Source organism: Cupressus sempervirens, chromosome 3, assembly GCF_028749045.1.
Source record: "Cupressus sempervirens isolate cs-2001-9-10 chromosome 3, ASM2874904v1, whole genome shotgun sequence".
Taxonomy (NCBI): domain Eukaryota; kingdom Viridiplantae; phylum Streptophyta; class Pinopsida; order Cupressales; family Cupressaceae; genus Cupressus; species Cupressus sempervirens.
This window is the reverse complement of record NC_143120.1, coordinates 414,052,039-414,068,192: the sequence shown is the minus strand read 5'-3', so window position 1 is coordinate 414,068,192 and position 16,154 is coordinate 414,052,039. Positions and strand designations below refer to the sequence as shown.

The following is a 16,154-nucleotide window of genomic DNA, read 5'->3' as shown; positions in this document are numbered from 1 at the left end:
TGAGACCCTTAAGACCAAATTTAAAACCCTTAATGAGAGCTTTGATACCTTGACAAGGTTTTTTGTGAAGGTTATGCATGTAACATCAACAATTTTAGAATTGCTCCAATGGGACAAGGAGGATTAGACACAGGGAGGTGGTGACTCCAAGAAGCTTTCTTAGTTACTAGCCATAAAGAAAAAGACAAAAATTTAGGCCTTCTATTTTTTGTGTATTGTTTCTTATGTTGTAGATCTTCTGGGAAGACCTACCTGTGAAAACTCAAGCCCAGTCATGTGTGGCCCTATTTGGTTTTAAAAGCTTTGATAGTAGCTTTAGGACTTGTCTTTGTATGGCTATTTTTTCACAAACACTCCTATGGACATAATTAGTATATAGTTAGGTAAGTACTCGATCTAGTTATGCAAATTTTGGGGGGCAACCCTTAAACATCACATGCTAAGGAAGAAATTAAATTGGAAAAATAAGTCAACTTTGACTATTTAACACTTTAAACCTAGGAATCAAGCTTATTCTGTGATGTTTAAGGCATCTGGTTTTGTAGAGATAAGTTTTGGATATTATATGCTAGGGTTATAAATTTGGGCCACTCTTAAACATCACACACTAAGGAAGAATTAAGCTTGAAAAAATAGGTCAACTTTGACTATTTAACACTTCTAGCCTAGGAATCAAGCCTTACCATGTGATCTTTGAGTTGTCCGGTAAATTTGTTGGTTATCATGTTGTTTATAGTCTACTCTTAACATATTTTCTATTATTTCATTCTTAAGAGACAACTCCCTTATTTCCACTAATTTAATATGAAAATCGAAGAAATAAATAAAATTGAACATTTGAGAGACCAGGCACTTCATCTCTCTTCACACATTTTGCAGAATGAAAAATATTACCATTTTCTTTTGGTTATATTGCTTTCACAATTCAACTACGAAACTATAGTAAATAAAATGATAAATAATCCACATTAAAACATGGTCCATTAAGTCTTCTTGAGTTCAAGGCTCAAGTCTTGTTGACTGCAAGACTCCAACATCATAAGAAATGAAGCCAGGATCATTGTCTGCGATGATTTTTAAAATGACTCTGCAATCTACAGTCAATAAAATACCAATCTTCCCAAATGATCTGAATTAATGATACAAAGTCAGATCACCCAAACTCCAATGCAGAGTTTTTGTGGCTGGCAGCGGTAAATGCTAAATTTGTGACAATAACTTCCACCATATAAAAATTTCCTCACCGATTTGACTAAATTGGCTCATGTTCTGAATGGTGACCGTCATTGCGGTATTGATCCCACATTACAACAGTGTTTTTAAGGCTACAATTGCAGCGTCCTCTATCATGTGAAATGGTAGTGTACAGATATAACGATATTGCTGTGTGGAAACGTTTTGATGGTCCTTGGATGAAACTTTACCTCATGCCTAATAAATTATCAAGGAATAATTTTGTCCTGCGATAAATTTAGAATGCATCCAATAGATTGTACATTACATAGATTATGTTTAATTGTCTCTAACAATATATAAATGGCTCACGAAAATTTGTACGCTAAGATCTATCCTTAATTTGATTGAAAAAAAATTAAATGTATTTTAATGACATATTTAAATGTAGAAAAATCTTTGAGAATCTGATTAGGCCTTGTTTATGTAATGTCTTCCACTTTAAGTCATGTCAAAGATGTTGAATACAGTATAAAGTTGCTAAAAATTGGTCCATTTCGACATACTTATCTGTCTTATTATAAATTGAAAATGTGTAAAATAGATAGTACGTAAATTATGCACATTACTGTTGATTTGTCTTATTATAAATTAAAAATTTGTAAAACAGATAGTACATAAAGTAGGCACATTATTATTAAGATTCTTAAATCGACATTTCAAATTAGGTCATGTGATTTGTGATTACGTGTCTGCCACGGCTTCATTCACCATGAAGGTTGAGGAAGCTCAACACCTATTTAAATGGAGGAGAGCCTCCTTCACTCGGTATCTCTTCAAACAATTCAGGTTGCTTGTTTGGTGTCTTCGAACAAGATGAGGGCTTTTATTAGTTTCATTCTTCTCGTTGTATGTTTTTTTTTAAATTTCATAATTGATCCTGTTCATTAGTTTATAGATATTCTTAGTGATTTCATGCATTTAATTAGTTCTATGCTGGTTTGTAGAAGTAATAATCTAAGGTTTTTAGATGTTCATAATTAGAGTCCATTCAGGTGTTCATAATTAGAGTCCGTTCAGGATCAGTTAATATAAGAAGGTAAAAAATTAGTTTCATTCTTTTTATAAAAGTGAAGGTTTTTAAGATGTTCATCATTAGAATAAGTTCATAATCAATTAATCTATGGAGAATAACATGGTTAGTTCTTTTTAGTATATACTTATTTTATAAAAGATCAATTCATTTATGATCAACTAATTTGTAAAGTTACTAATTAGTTTCATTGTTGCTCATTACTTTATAAACCATTCTATAATTTCTTTTATTTAAACAATCTTATATTAGATATAAAGTAGTACTAATAAAAATTTTAAGATGTCAATAACTAAAATTCATTCTTAATCAATTATTCTAAGAAGATTAACTAGTTTAGCTCCTCTGAGTATATGTTTATTTCATGGAAAACTAATTCATTTATGATCAGCTAAATTTTATAAAAATATTTATTAATTTTTACATTTAAATAATTTTATATTAGATTTGAAGTAATAATAACATAAGATTTTTAAATGATCATAAATAGAATTTTTCCATGGCAAGTGAATCTATAAAGATTAACTAATTTTTTCCGTGTTTATTTCATAAAGGATCTTATAAATAATCTAAAATTAATTTTATTAACTTGTAATTTTTGTTTCTAGATTTGGTTGTGTGTGTTTTTCCTGCATCAACCACCACACTCTGTGATCCATCATCAGAATAAGAGAATGCAAGAGTGAATAAGTAAGAAACGATGATGAATCAAAGACAAGTAAAAGATCAGAGAGTGTGATCTGAGACGTTAATGATTAAAAAATAGACAACATTCAATCGAATAACAAAAATTACATCTATAATAATTTATTATATTTGACTAAATTGTTTAAAAATGTGAAGAATAAGTTTTACAGATATTTTAAATCTTTTAAATCAGTAGAGCGATTTATTTTTCCTGTAATTTTGTATCTCTTTGAAGCTATATGTTGAACACATTGTTTTTGTAATTGACAGTCAGTAGTGGCTAGCGGAAGGGCCCGTTTGGGAGGCGACAGGGAAAGGATAATAGCGTACTGGCGGGAGAAGCTGCCTGCGACGCCCATTCCAGAGAGTCTGTGGGAGCTCATCTCAGCTCACGATGATGGCCGTGGTGTACCTTCAAAGGTCGAGGAAGATGATACGTTCTCCACTTACGATCATTACACTCCATCACAGCAGAAGGGAAAGTCCTCATCCGCCAGCTTGTACCTGCTAGAGCAGAATTTGACGAGGGGAACCAAGGTGTACTCAGTGAACTTTTCCAGGAAGCGCAAGGCTCACTTCCTTCCACGCTCCGCGGCAGAGGAGATCCCATTCTCCTCCGACAAGCTCTCTCTGGCGTTGAAGGAGCTCAACGTGGCCCCTCATTCCCCCGCGGCCAATGCCATGAACCAGACACAACGAACATGCGAAAGGGCTGCTACGGCGGGCGAAACCAAGCACTGCGCAACGTCACTAGAGTCCATGATCGACTTCACCACGTCAAATCTAGGGAGCAACCGCTTAACTGTTCTGATGACGAGTGTTCCCAAGACGTCAAAATCTGTGGAGCAGGAATACGCCGTGTTGGGTGTGAAATTTGAGACCGAAGCGGAGAAGCCAGCGGTTGTCTGCCACCTTTTGAGGTACGCGTACGCGGTGTACTATTGCCACGTGTTGGAAGGGACCAAGGTTGCGAGAGTCTGGATGGAAGGAGAAGACAGGAGCACGGTGGAGGCTGTGAGCCTCTGTCACACCGACACCAGCGCTTGGAGTCCCCAACACGAGGCACTGCAGAAGTTCAATCTGAAGCCTGGCGGTGCTTCCATCTGCCATTTCATTCCCCAAAACCACCTCGCGTGGTTCGCAGCCAACTGAGACCCACGCCATGCTGCTTCCTTTAATCCCCACATAACTAACTAAATAATGTCCTGCCTAGAAGTGGGGAGCAGCAGGACATGCGTGCTTATGTAGTTTTCTGGTGTGAGGAGGAGCTGCAGCTCTCTCCCTCTCCCTCTCCCTCTCTCATCTTATACCACTGTAAATACTGTATGTACTTATTACTCTTGCTTAGCAGGGTATAACTAGTATTAATATATGGCTTGTACTCTATGTTTTAGCTTATTTTTATTTTATCTTTCTTCTTTGCTTTGAGAGACTAATGTCCTTGAACCTCTCCAAGCAGTTTCTGGTACGTACAGTGGTATAGGGTTTCCATATCGACGGAGCCATTCTCATTTTCAGCAATAGGGCTCAGAGATTGTTCTTGAGACACCGGAGGGTCACCTGGGTCACTCAAATCATCGCTAGAGGGAGAGTAAATAGTACAGCCCAGGGAGAGGAGAGTCAAAAATTGGGTTGAATTCTATAGGGTCCATTCAGTCTCCATGGCCAAGGAAGAGCCCCTTCTAGAATCCTCAGAGACCTCCATAGTTTCTTTTGGAGTGTCGGGGGTAGGGGGTCACCTTTCTCATTTTTATCTTTTCAAGGGGAAGAATACTAATAGTTGACCTAGAGGTCAAGGATAACTTTAAGAAACCTCTCCCGAGAAACATATGTAAAATGATGGCAAATTCGACATTTAATCTCAGGGAAAATTTTCTAATTGAGGGAGAGTTTTTTTATTGGGACAAGGGATAAAATTCTTTTCTATAGGCAAAATTTTCCTTTCCATATCAAAATTTAATAATAATTGTAATGAATAAAAAAAAATTGGCATGCAAATAAATGTAGGCGATATTTTTGTTGCTCGTAAACATTTTTGCAATGTAAGGGGCAAATTAATTGTTTTATATAGCACAAAATATTAATATAGCTTCCTAATTTGCCAATTGCTACAGAGAGATTATTTATTTATTTAGTGAATTTATAGATTCACCAGTGGGCCATGGACCATTTAAGGAATTGATGTAGACCGTCCATGTAAGATATATCAACGGCATTAACTCTACTTCAGGCCTAATTTACAATGTTATAACATGAATTATAATTCTTCTCGAAATCAAGACAGGTATGCCAAAGTCCAAAATATAAAATAGTTGGCTAAAACGGGTAGTTGGAGACATGCATTAGTAAAATTGTAAGCCATCCTTGTGTTAGAAAGGCTACTGGTTATCATTGCACCAAAGGATTGACCTGTCAATGGCCGATACAACCAATAGTCTTATAGAACCAAAGCAGGCGATTAAGCCATGTCGCAAACCCTACAAGGGATGTTGGCCCACTGCTAGCAATCCCCCTCCAAGCGTCACTCATCATGGCTTGTAGGATTCGAACCTATGAGAAAGCTCTAATACCAATTCGTAGAAAGGCCAGGGTTGCCATTGTATCAAAAGATTGATCTGTCAATGCCTGATACAAACAATAGTATTATACAACAATAGGAGGCAGTCGAGCCATGTCGCAAACCCTGCGAGGGATGCTAGCCTATATCCAATAGCTTGGCCCCAAGAAAAATATTATTTTATTCTGAGGGTGAAATGACATTGTCCAATAAGAGGAAATTAGGTAAAGGCTGGTGAATGTTTAAAAATTACTATGTCATAAATGTAGATTAAGCTAGTGATTGGATCGGGATTTGGGACCAATTATATGTAAACTAATGGGCAATTAGCTTGGGATTTGGACCCAAATTTTTTGATATCTTGGGGACCTATTTGACCCCATATGTAGGTTTTATTCACAAAATCACTATTAGAGGTGCAATCTTAGGAGTACCACAAGTACAAGCTTTCTTTATTGAGGAAAAGATGGCTAGGAAAACATGTTTATTAACCTCAACCACAAGGTGAGTGGATGTATGAGGAATAAAATCCCTATAATACTCATATAACCTAAGATATATGGGAGCCCTTGTTGTTAGCAAGAGAACCCCCACTCTTTTATTTTTCCATATAACTAGAAAGAAAGAAAACAATCCTGAAATTAAAACATAATGACATATTCTCCTAAAAAATGATTAAGCATGGGAAATAGGTGAGAATGGAACTATTTGTAAATTTCCTAACATATGATAAATTGGATGAGCACATCCACCACGTTATACTAAACCCCTTTAAGTGCTTCCCTATTAAACCTAGAGTGGAGCTAAGCAATCTTGTCAACTATCAAAAATGCTTAAGAACCTCCTTGAAAGATATCTTTGTAGTATTCAAAATCTTCACACCTATAATACTTCACCAAGAAATGGTCAAAATCAACTCTGGCATCACCACAAAAGAAACAAACCCAAGATCACCTTTCCTCCATCCCACGAGTCCAAGATATTCTAAGAGAGCTTGGGATTGTAACCCAAAATTCTCGTGATATATTTGATTGAAACATTTTTCTCTATCATCAATGTTCTTACAAAATACATTATAGATCTATTTCTTCTTGCTACTATGTCATTCTACTAAGGTGTTCTAGGTGCAGATACATGTCTCTTGATTCCCTTTTCATTATAGAATTCATTGAATTCATTTAAGATAAATTCTCCTCCTCTATCATGTTTCTTTCATGTTTCTTTCTCAACTCTAGCCAAATACCACTTGAATTTTTGAAAGACTTCAGATTTATCTTTCAAGTACATCATTGTCATCTTCCCAGAATAGTCATCAAAAAGTAAAATGAAATATGTTTCTCTGTAGTAGCTTCTATGCCAATTGGTCCACAAAGATATGTATGAACTAACTCCATAACTTCTTTAGAATGATAATTCTTACTTTTAAAGATTGTTTTTCCCATCTTTCCAATTTGACAATTTTTGCACATGAAAATATCATGTTTCTTTAGACTCAAAATACCTTACTCTTTTATTCTTTCTTATATTGACCAATTTATCAAAATTTACATGACACAACCTTTTATGCCATAACAAAATTTCCTTTACTTGTGCAATGAAATATGAATTTTCATTTAGATCTACATAGAATAGATTACCTCTTTTTTGATTGCCAGGCCCAACAAGATTTACTTTAAGAACCATCCAACATCTTGGCCTTTCCATCCATAAATTCTACTTTGAATCTAATGTAGTTCAACTATGCCACACTATGTAGATTGAGTTTCAATCCTTCAACCTAGTAAGCATTGTCACATCTGAGTTCATTAGCTAATGCAATGCAACCTTTTCCCTTTATATAATTGTTAGAAACAATAGTCCACCAAGATAACTAATAAGGGGAGGGGAGGTGTGTGAATCACTTATCCAACAATTAATACATTTATCTTCTTTAAAAAAACTAAACCATTCAATCAAAGTTAATATTAACCATAATAAGTTTCATATAGACAATTTACACTAAATATGTTGACTAGGAAAACCCTTGATTAGAGGGAAAACCTTGATGGGAATGATGCCCACAGGATGATGTACTAATATAAATATTCCTTGTTACAAGATGGACCCTATTATGAGTCTATTACAAAATTTAGTACATAGAGTCCCTATTAGGAGACTTTGAATCCTTGTTAGGAGATTCCAACCCTATTAGGAGTTGTAATCCTTGTAATCTATGCAACAAGAGCCCATTGCCCAAACATGCAATTTCAATAACAAGAAGAGCTCACTACTCAAACATGCAGTTTGCAGTTATGTTCTTATTTCCTTTTTTCTATCAACCAAACCAATCAATATCAGACCTTGTAGACCAATTCACAAACCTTGGATCCAAAAATCAAACCTCAGATCACTCAGCAAAGATCTTGGCAATGAAGTTTCCTTCACTTTTGCACTTCTCTACTCAACTTTACATTTTGATCTTAATGCTTAAAAATATCATCCTCATACATACATATCCATACCATGATAAATGAAAATGTCCTTCCTTTATGACAAGTCCATAAAACAATTCCTTGATTCAGTTATTAGACCTTCTTAATTAATCATTATAGGACCACATTAAGAACACATCACACTTAGTGATAACATTAATGTTCCACCTTGTAACTTGAATATCTTTATGTACATGCAATATTATGATGAGCGATCTTAGCCACATCATCACCAACATGTCTTATTTAAATCCTCAACCTTGATTCTCAGAATTTAAAGTATGTTAAGAGATAAAACAAGTTTACCAGAACATGCCTCTATAAACTCTATCTCAAAACATACATCACCAAAACTTACATAACCTCTTCCAAACTTATCATTTCTTCTTCTAACATTAATTGCATATACTAGATACTCAAAAATATCTCCCATGACATCAGATAGTTAGAATACTCAACTAATCATCTGTACCAACTTGACCATTCCATTATTCAACCATCAGATAACATAGAAAATTGCTATGTTGACATCAATGAAAAAATCAGTCATGAATTTAACATATCATCATAGTAACATATCTATAATACTCCTACATAGGAATATCATCAACAATTCATGCTTCCAACAATCTTACAACAATAACAAGGTTCATCATTTCAAAATTTTACCCTCCCACCATCATAGTATTTCAAGTGCTCAATTTCTGTTTTATCACAAGTCATGTGGTGAGAACAAGAACTATCTACAATCCATGTATCATTATTGCTAATATGAGAAATGAGGATCATCTTATCATTTTGGTCATCTGATTCATCTATAACAACATTGTAAACCATTTCGTCATCATCACTACTATCAAAGTCTTTAGCCATGTAACAAGATTTCTTATCTTTATCCTTATAGTCTTTTTAGATTTTGAAATCTTTCTTGCCTTTTTACTTGATATACTTATTTCCTTCTTTGCCTTCTTTGTTTGGTCACCTTGCAACAATGTGACCAACTTCTTCACATTAAAAATAGATTAGGGACATTTGACCTTTGTACTTTCCTTTTCCATTAAGGAATCTTCTTGCAAGTAGGGATTTAATGTTTTCAAGGTCATCACCAGAATCATCTTCATCTTCATTTTCATACAGTTTTCCTTTAGATTTTCCTCCCTTTTCTAAGTGATAATTTATCTTGAAATGCAAACTCAATGCTACCATAGTTTGGAACATAGTTATCAAAGTTGTCTAACTCAAAGGTTGTCAACCTTCCTACTAGTGCATCTAAAGTTATATAATTTTTTGGATCACATCTCATTACTTGAATAGCTGAAATTCTAGTTATATAAATAGGAAGAAGAGTTATGAGTACCTTGCTAATCACTATCACATCATTTATTTTGCCTCCTCAGGCTTTGATTGTACTCACACTTGCTTTGGTTATTTCAATATATTTTGCAATGTTTTCATCTTCTCCCATCTTCATTTGATCAAAATAACCTCTTAGACTTTTTACCTTAGCTCTCCTCACATGGTCATCTCTACCATAAATATCTTTCATCTTGATCCACATTTCATGAGTAGTAGGAAAATCTTTGACTTCATCAAATTCAAAATAATTGAGAGTAGAAGCAATGTTAATCATCATTATATTGTAATTCTTTTTTTCCATAATTTGGTGCATAGAAAGAGGTTTAGAAGGTGCCATATACTTATGCTCTAGGAATTTTAGGCATGTTTCTCCAATGGTTTCAAAATGTAGCTTAATGACTTCCTGTAGTGCTTGGAAGTTATCTTTGTTAACTTAAGAATCTCTCGTGTATAAGACATCTTAATCTTTAACTTAGGTTCTTGAAACCTTATCTAAAAGCACCAATAATTTTGATACCAATTTTTGGAAAGAGAAAGGAGTAACTTAGAGGGGAGGGATGAATTATTTACCATTAAAAAAAATCCAAGTCCCTTTAAGATAACACAATATAAAACCAAAAACTTGTCGAAACTTGGTCAAAAATTAATATTCTGTTGTAACTTTAGTAACACTAAAATAATTAGATCATAAGATATTCAATGTGTTTAGCATTTATTAACTTAGTTATAGAAACTTGAAGGAAATAACATGAACACAAAAGACACAAAGATTTAACATGGAAACCCAATTTGGGAAAACCATCAAATGTAGCTAGTTACTATTTTTCACGCTTCTGATGTGAGCACTGTTAAGAACCAACCCTATTATAGGTTACAGAAAATACTATTAGGTGTGGCCCTATTATAGGATTTAATTCAACCTATTAGGAGTGGCCTTGTTAAAGGTCTTCAAACACTTCAATCTAGAAATGTCACCTTGGTAGGGGATTTTTTGAATAGCTGTTAGGCTAACTTTGTTAGGAGATTCGATTCAATGCTACAACTATTAGAGAGTAGAAATAACTTGACCTAATTTCTAATGCAACTAACTTTTTTTACTTAGATCTCTATTCTGACTTGATTACTTGATCCTCCTTGATCAAAATGTTCTTTGCAGCTCGATTAACTCAGATTCTCTACCTTCTTACAAATTTTCTTCAAATTCTCTTCCTCTATTCATCTTATTCAATTCCACATGTCCTTAATTCAGTCCTCAACTTGACCTTTCATTTATATGATTCACCCTTTTAGGTAAGATTGAATACTTTTAATTGGACAATTATCATCCCTTAAGTCGGCTTGAATTAACTAATAAAATTATAAGATTCAATGTGTTGATAGTTGGCTTATAATAAATTGACTACTTAGTCTGCTCAAAGAAAACCTTCGTTAACCAACCCAACTCGATCAATACTATGTTTTTGTCAAATTTTCTTTGGTAACCCAATGAACTTGTTCATTATAGAATCTGAACTTGGTTAAAGCTAAACACTCAACATACATAGAAAATTTCCTTTGATGCTCGAGTGAGCTCCACTGGCAATAACTACTTTGTAAAGGCTTGACATTTTGTGTAACATCAAAGACAACATAAAATTGAATAATTTTTTTCCAACAAGATAGTTGTTGTGCACATTATATGACTATTTGCATGAATAAATTTGTTAAGTTCATTGTCATGATTGAGAGATTATTAGAGTTAATAACAATATAGCTTGTCATATCAAGGGGATAGGATCTATTAATCTTCATGGAAAATCTAACACAAATGATCCTTAATTTTTTATGGATTAAAGAATAGACTATTGAGTTTTGGACATTTGGTTGATAAGGGATATTAGTTACGATTCATAATGATGACATCTATTATCAAGGATAAAGATTGTAAGTTGATTGGAAGTAGTACAAGATACAAATGTAATGTTTTTTAGATGAACCCGACAGAGATGACATATTTGGTTGCAAAAGTTAATAACAATTGGTTGTGGCATAGAAGGTTTTTTCATACAAAATTTGATAATATTGTTAAGGCTAGCAGTAAATTTTTTGTTTAAGATTTACTAAAAATTGTGAAGCCTACTAATGTTGTGTGTAAATAATATGTTATGGCTAAATAGAAGAAACACTCATTTCCTAGTAAGAAAATTACTACATCAATAAAATTAGAGATTGTTCATACATATCTGAGTGTTCTCACTAAGATAAAAGGATTCTATGATGAAAAGTACTTCATGATTATTGTTGATGACTTTATTAGAATGATGTGGGTAGTGTTCCTTAAAGAAAAGTCTAGAGAACTTGAGAAACTTGAGTTATTTAAGAATATACTTGAGAATGACTCTAGAACGAATATTAAATTTTTAAGGTCAAATAGAGGTAGAGAGTTTACTTTGAATGAATTTAACTCCTTTTGTAAAGTGGATGACATTAAGAGACATGTTTAAAACCTAAGACTCTTGAGGAGAATGGAGTTGAAGAGAGAAGAAATTAGCCTATATAGAAGCAGCTCTAGAGCTATGATGTTTGAGAATGATGTATCAAAGACATTTTGGTGTGAAGTATTTAATATAGTGGTATATACAATGAACAGAGTGTAGATCAAAAAAGGAATAAACAAGAAACCTTATGAACTATGGTTTGGACATGCACCATTAGTAATGTATTTTTAGAATTTTTGGAAGTAAATATTATATCAAGAGGGATGATGATTTGGTAAGATTGATGCAAGAAGAGATGAAGAAATGTTCCTTTTTTATTGATTGAAAATAAAATCTTATAGATTTTTTTATAAGAGAACTAAGACTATTGTTGAGTGTGCAAATGTGAAAGTGGATGAATAGTTTGGATTCAAAGAGAGAATGTTGGATTATAATTATGATGATAAAGAAGCTAATCCTAAGCCTATCATAGAAAATATTTAAACTTTCTTTGAGACTAACATTGATTTGTAGAATGATATTCAAGTTGTGAAATAGAGAGAAGAACCAAGATTTGAACCTAGAGAAGAATTAAGAATTAAGTCAGTGGCACCTATACGTAACAAGAATTTGATAAAGAATCACCATGCTAAATAGATTATTAGAAGTAAAGAGCAAGGAGTTATGACAAGAAATAGAGTACATGAAAAATTGTGTTGAATTCCTCAAATTGAGAAATGTGAAAGATTTCCTTTCCTTTGACAACAGAAGGAGTCGAGGTCTAAAAGTTGAAGAAAGCATTTTATGGACTAAAGAAAGCACCTAGAACTTGGTATGCAAGGTTGGACAAATATTTGACAATGTGGGGATTTGCTAAAGGTATTGTAGATATTAATTTTTATTTGAAAGATATTGAAGATGGATTGTTGGTTGTCATGATATTTGTACATGACATAATATTTTGACGTAATTATGAAGCAAGTTGAAAATTTCTAATGAAATGAAGAATGAATTTGGGATGAGTATGATTGGTGAGATGAAATATTTCTTATGTTTACACATTATGCAAAATAGTGATGGTATCTTCCTATCATAGATTAAGTATTTGAAAGGGTTGTTGAAAATATTTTTCTTGGAAAGTTGTAAACCTACTTGTACACTTAGCATATCTTGTCATAGGTAGCAAAGATGATACACCTAAAGTTGAGTAGAAGAAGTACAGATCCATTAGTGGAGGCTTGCAATATTTGACTCACACTAGACAAGATATAGAAAAATTAGTTGGTATAGTAGCAATATTTCAAGAAGGCCCTAGGAAATCACACTACAAAGTAGTAAAGAGAAAATTCAGATATTTGAAGGGTCCACCTGATTTTAGCTTTTTGTATGACATATCAAAAAACTTTACTCTATGTACTTATTCTAATATAGATTGGGAAGGTAGTATGGATTATTGAAAGAGTACAAGTGGTGGATTATTTTTCCTTAGAGGAAGATTGGTTTCTTGGATGAGAAAGAAAGAATATTCTATTTCACTGAGTACACCGGAAGAAGAGTATGTACTAGCAGAGAATAATTTTAATTAGATCATGTGGATGACACAAAAGCTAAAGGATATTAAGATAGAGTTTCTAGAACTTGTTATGATACATTTTGATAACACAAGTACAATGAGTATGTCTAAGAATCCTATGTTATATTCTAAGTCTGCATATATCAATTAAGTGTCATGTTCTAAGAGAGAAAGATGCAGAGACATAGATCAATCTATTGGTGCAACATAAACTCCACTCTAACAAGTTGTATTAGAGCTTGGTCATAGGTATAAATCCTTAGACACTTGTTTAACCCTGAGGGGGAGATTGTTGGAAAAAAATTCAGCACTGCCCCAAGATTTTTGACTAGGGCTTAATCACCTCCTATGTACTATAGGTTGAGTGACTGTATCAGACATTAAGATATCATTCTTTTGGTACAATAGCAACCCCACTCTAACAATTACCTTATGGGTTTGGTCCAAAAATATTTATTTTTAAGGGTGGTGCTAATTTAAAATTTTCATTCCTTTATGAATTCAAATTTAATTTAAACACCATAATGAAAATAAGGTGTCATTTCAAAGTGACTTTTTTAAATGTATGCAACTATAATGATCCAATTTTTATGGATTATGCAAAGAATTTCTAGAGATTGTGTTGGATGAGGATCCAACTTAAAAATCTATTTATGTCCTATCGAGCTCTTGGTATGAATTAGTGATCACATCTCTATAAGAGAAACTATAATGATAATTCGTAGTGAAAATAGCTACCACATGTGTCTCTTTGTTGGCATCTATATGAACAATTTATTACCACTCCTAGTAACAATTATAGAAACTCAAAATATATATTTATAAATAAGGTTTTCTTTTGTGATTTTCCTATGGGTAACTATCTAGTGAATCAAGATTTTTAGAGTAATGGAGCTATTAATAATGTCAATCTTGAGTTGTCAAAGGGTCCTAGGAAATAGATCAAGAATAGGAGGTGATATGGTGAGGACTACATTGCCTAAGATTAAGGACTCTATGTAAAAAATCTATATGGGTAATTAATGAAAGTGGTGCAATTTCATTCACGGAGGTGATCAAATGACATGATAAAAGTTTCTTCTCACATTTTTTAATCTTTGGAATGATATGAGAGTTACAATTAATAGAATTACATTCATAATTTATGAAGAAATCATTGTGATGACAATTGAGTTACCCATGAAAGGTAGAAAATAGGAAAAAAGTTACCAAGGTTTTAGATGAAACTTGCCTCAACACACTTTTTAAGAAGGATAAATTATCTTTGGTCAAGCACAAAGGTGGGTTTAGTCACGAGGACCTACAAGAACCATGGATGGAAGTATGTCTTTTGATTAAGAAGTACCTAGCACTTGAGGGTAAGTTTGGTGTTTTTCGTTACTACCACTTCCATTTACTAAATTATTTTAGGAACTATGATGAAACATCCATCCCTTTCTTCCTACGACATGATCTTGGGCCTACAATGTTGGATGTTAGGAGTAGGGAAAAGAAGGGCAAGAAGTTGGTGGTATTAAACTAGAAGCTCATCCTCAACCTTTATAATTTTCACTTATCTTTTTTCTCTTCCCTTTATTGGAAACAATTATTCAATTGTATAGTTTCATTGATGTTTACACCAATGTTAGTATTACTCGAGCAATGTGCATTTTGCAGTGTTAACCTTGTATATCTCAATATTAACCAAGCAGTCATGTAAAGAAGGCTTTCCAGTATTAACTGAGCATTTGGTTAATGAATGGATTACTGCTTGCAATATTGACCAAGTGGTCAAGGATGAAAATAGAATAGTATTGACTGAGTGGTCAAGCAAATTTGAAAAGTCACAGTGTTAACCAAGTGAAGAATCCTAGTATTGACCAAGTGACAACAGAATGAAATTGTCAAAAAAGAAAAAATTTGATGCTGACTATTTGGATATTTAGTAATGCTTTGAAAGGGTATTCAAGCCAGCATTTCTTAGCTTATGATATATAAGAAAGGTCAACTTGAGAGGACAAAATGTAGCATGGTGAATATGAAAAATATAGATATGTGAGTGAAGGCAAAAAGGCAAAGCAAGATTGAGAAAGATAAGCTACAAAGAAATATCTAAATAGGAAGTATCCAAGGGTCAAGCCAGAGCATAGATCTAAATCTACAAAGGATGTTGCTTCGTAAATCAGGTCAAACTTCAATGTTTCTTTCTAACTATTGTAATAGTAGAGATATCTTAACAAAGTTGACTTAATTGACATTTGCAAATCCTTTAAGAAGGTGACATGTTTAGATTGAAGTGTTTGAAGACCTCTAATTAGGCCACTCCTAAGAAGGTGATCTAAATCCTATAGTAGGGTCATACTTAACAATATTTTTTGTAACCTTTAATAGGGTTAGCTCCTATTAGCGCTCACTTCAGAGAAGTGAAAATTATTGTGACTAGTTGCAATGTGGTTTTTTTCCAAATTGGGTTTCCACATTAATTCTTGGTGTAATCTGTGTTCATGTTATTTTCTCATGCTTTTGCAACTAATTTACTAAAGGTTAAAATAGATTAATAATCTTAAAATTACTTTATAAACCAAACATCAATAACATTCTAGTGTTAACCAAGTTATTCAATATTGCATGATCAATAAAAGTTTATATTGACATCTAAGGGACAAGGCTTTATTTTTGAGGTAATTGATTCACCCCTCTCCTTTGAGTTACTCTCTTATATTTCTAACACCATTTCTGTTTTCTTAACAAGATGTCCATCACTAACTAAATAACTTTAGGAATGTGGGCAATAGCTTCTTGATGATCC

General features: G+C 33.3%; 1 protein-coding gene across 1 annotated transcript; it reads left to right on the top strand.

Annotated features, from left to right (window-relative positions):
• The first annotated feature begins 2,013 nt into the window (after window positions 1-2,013).
• Window positions 2,014-4,351, top strand: LOC149566782 (BURP domain-containing protein 6-like). The gene is made up of 2 exons (XM_089820097.1): window positions 2,014-2,082; window positions 3,224-4,351. The coding sequence occupies exons 1-2, from the start codon at window positions 2,050-2,052 to the stop codon at window positions 4,103-4,105; spliced, it is 915 nt and encodes a 304-aa protein (XP_089676223.1). The 5' UTR covers window positions 2,014-2,049; the 3' UTR covers window positions 4,106-4,351.
• The last annotated feature ends 11,803 nt before the right edge of the window (window positions 4,352-16,154 follow it).

What these genes read in the sequence shown, in the direction of transcription:
- LOC149566782 (XM_089820097.1), top strand. Translation starts at nt 2,050, where the DNA reads ATGAGGGCTTTTATTAGTTTCATTCTTCTCGTT. An exon ending in TTAGTTTCATTCTTCTCGTT is followed by an intron (nt 2,083 to 3,223) that starts GTATGTTTTTTT and finishes TGTAATTGACAG; the next exon opens with TCAGTAGTGGCTAGCGGAAG.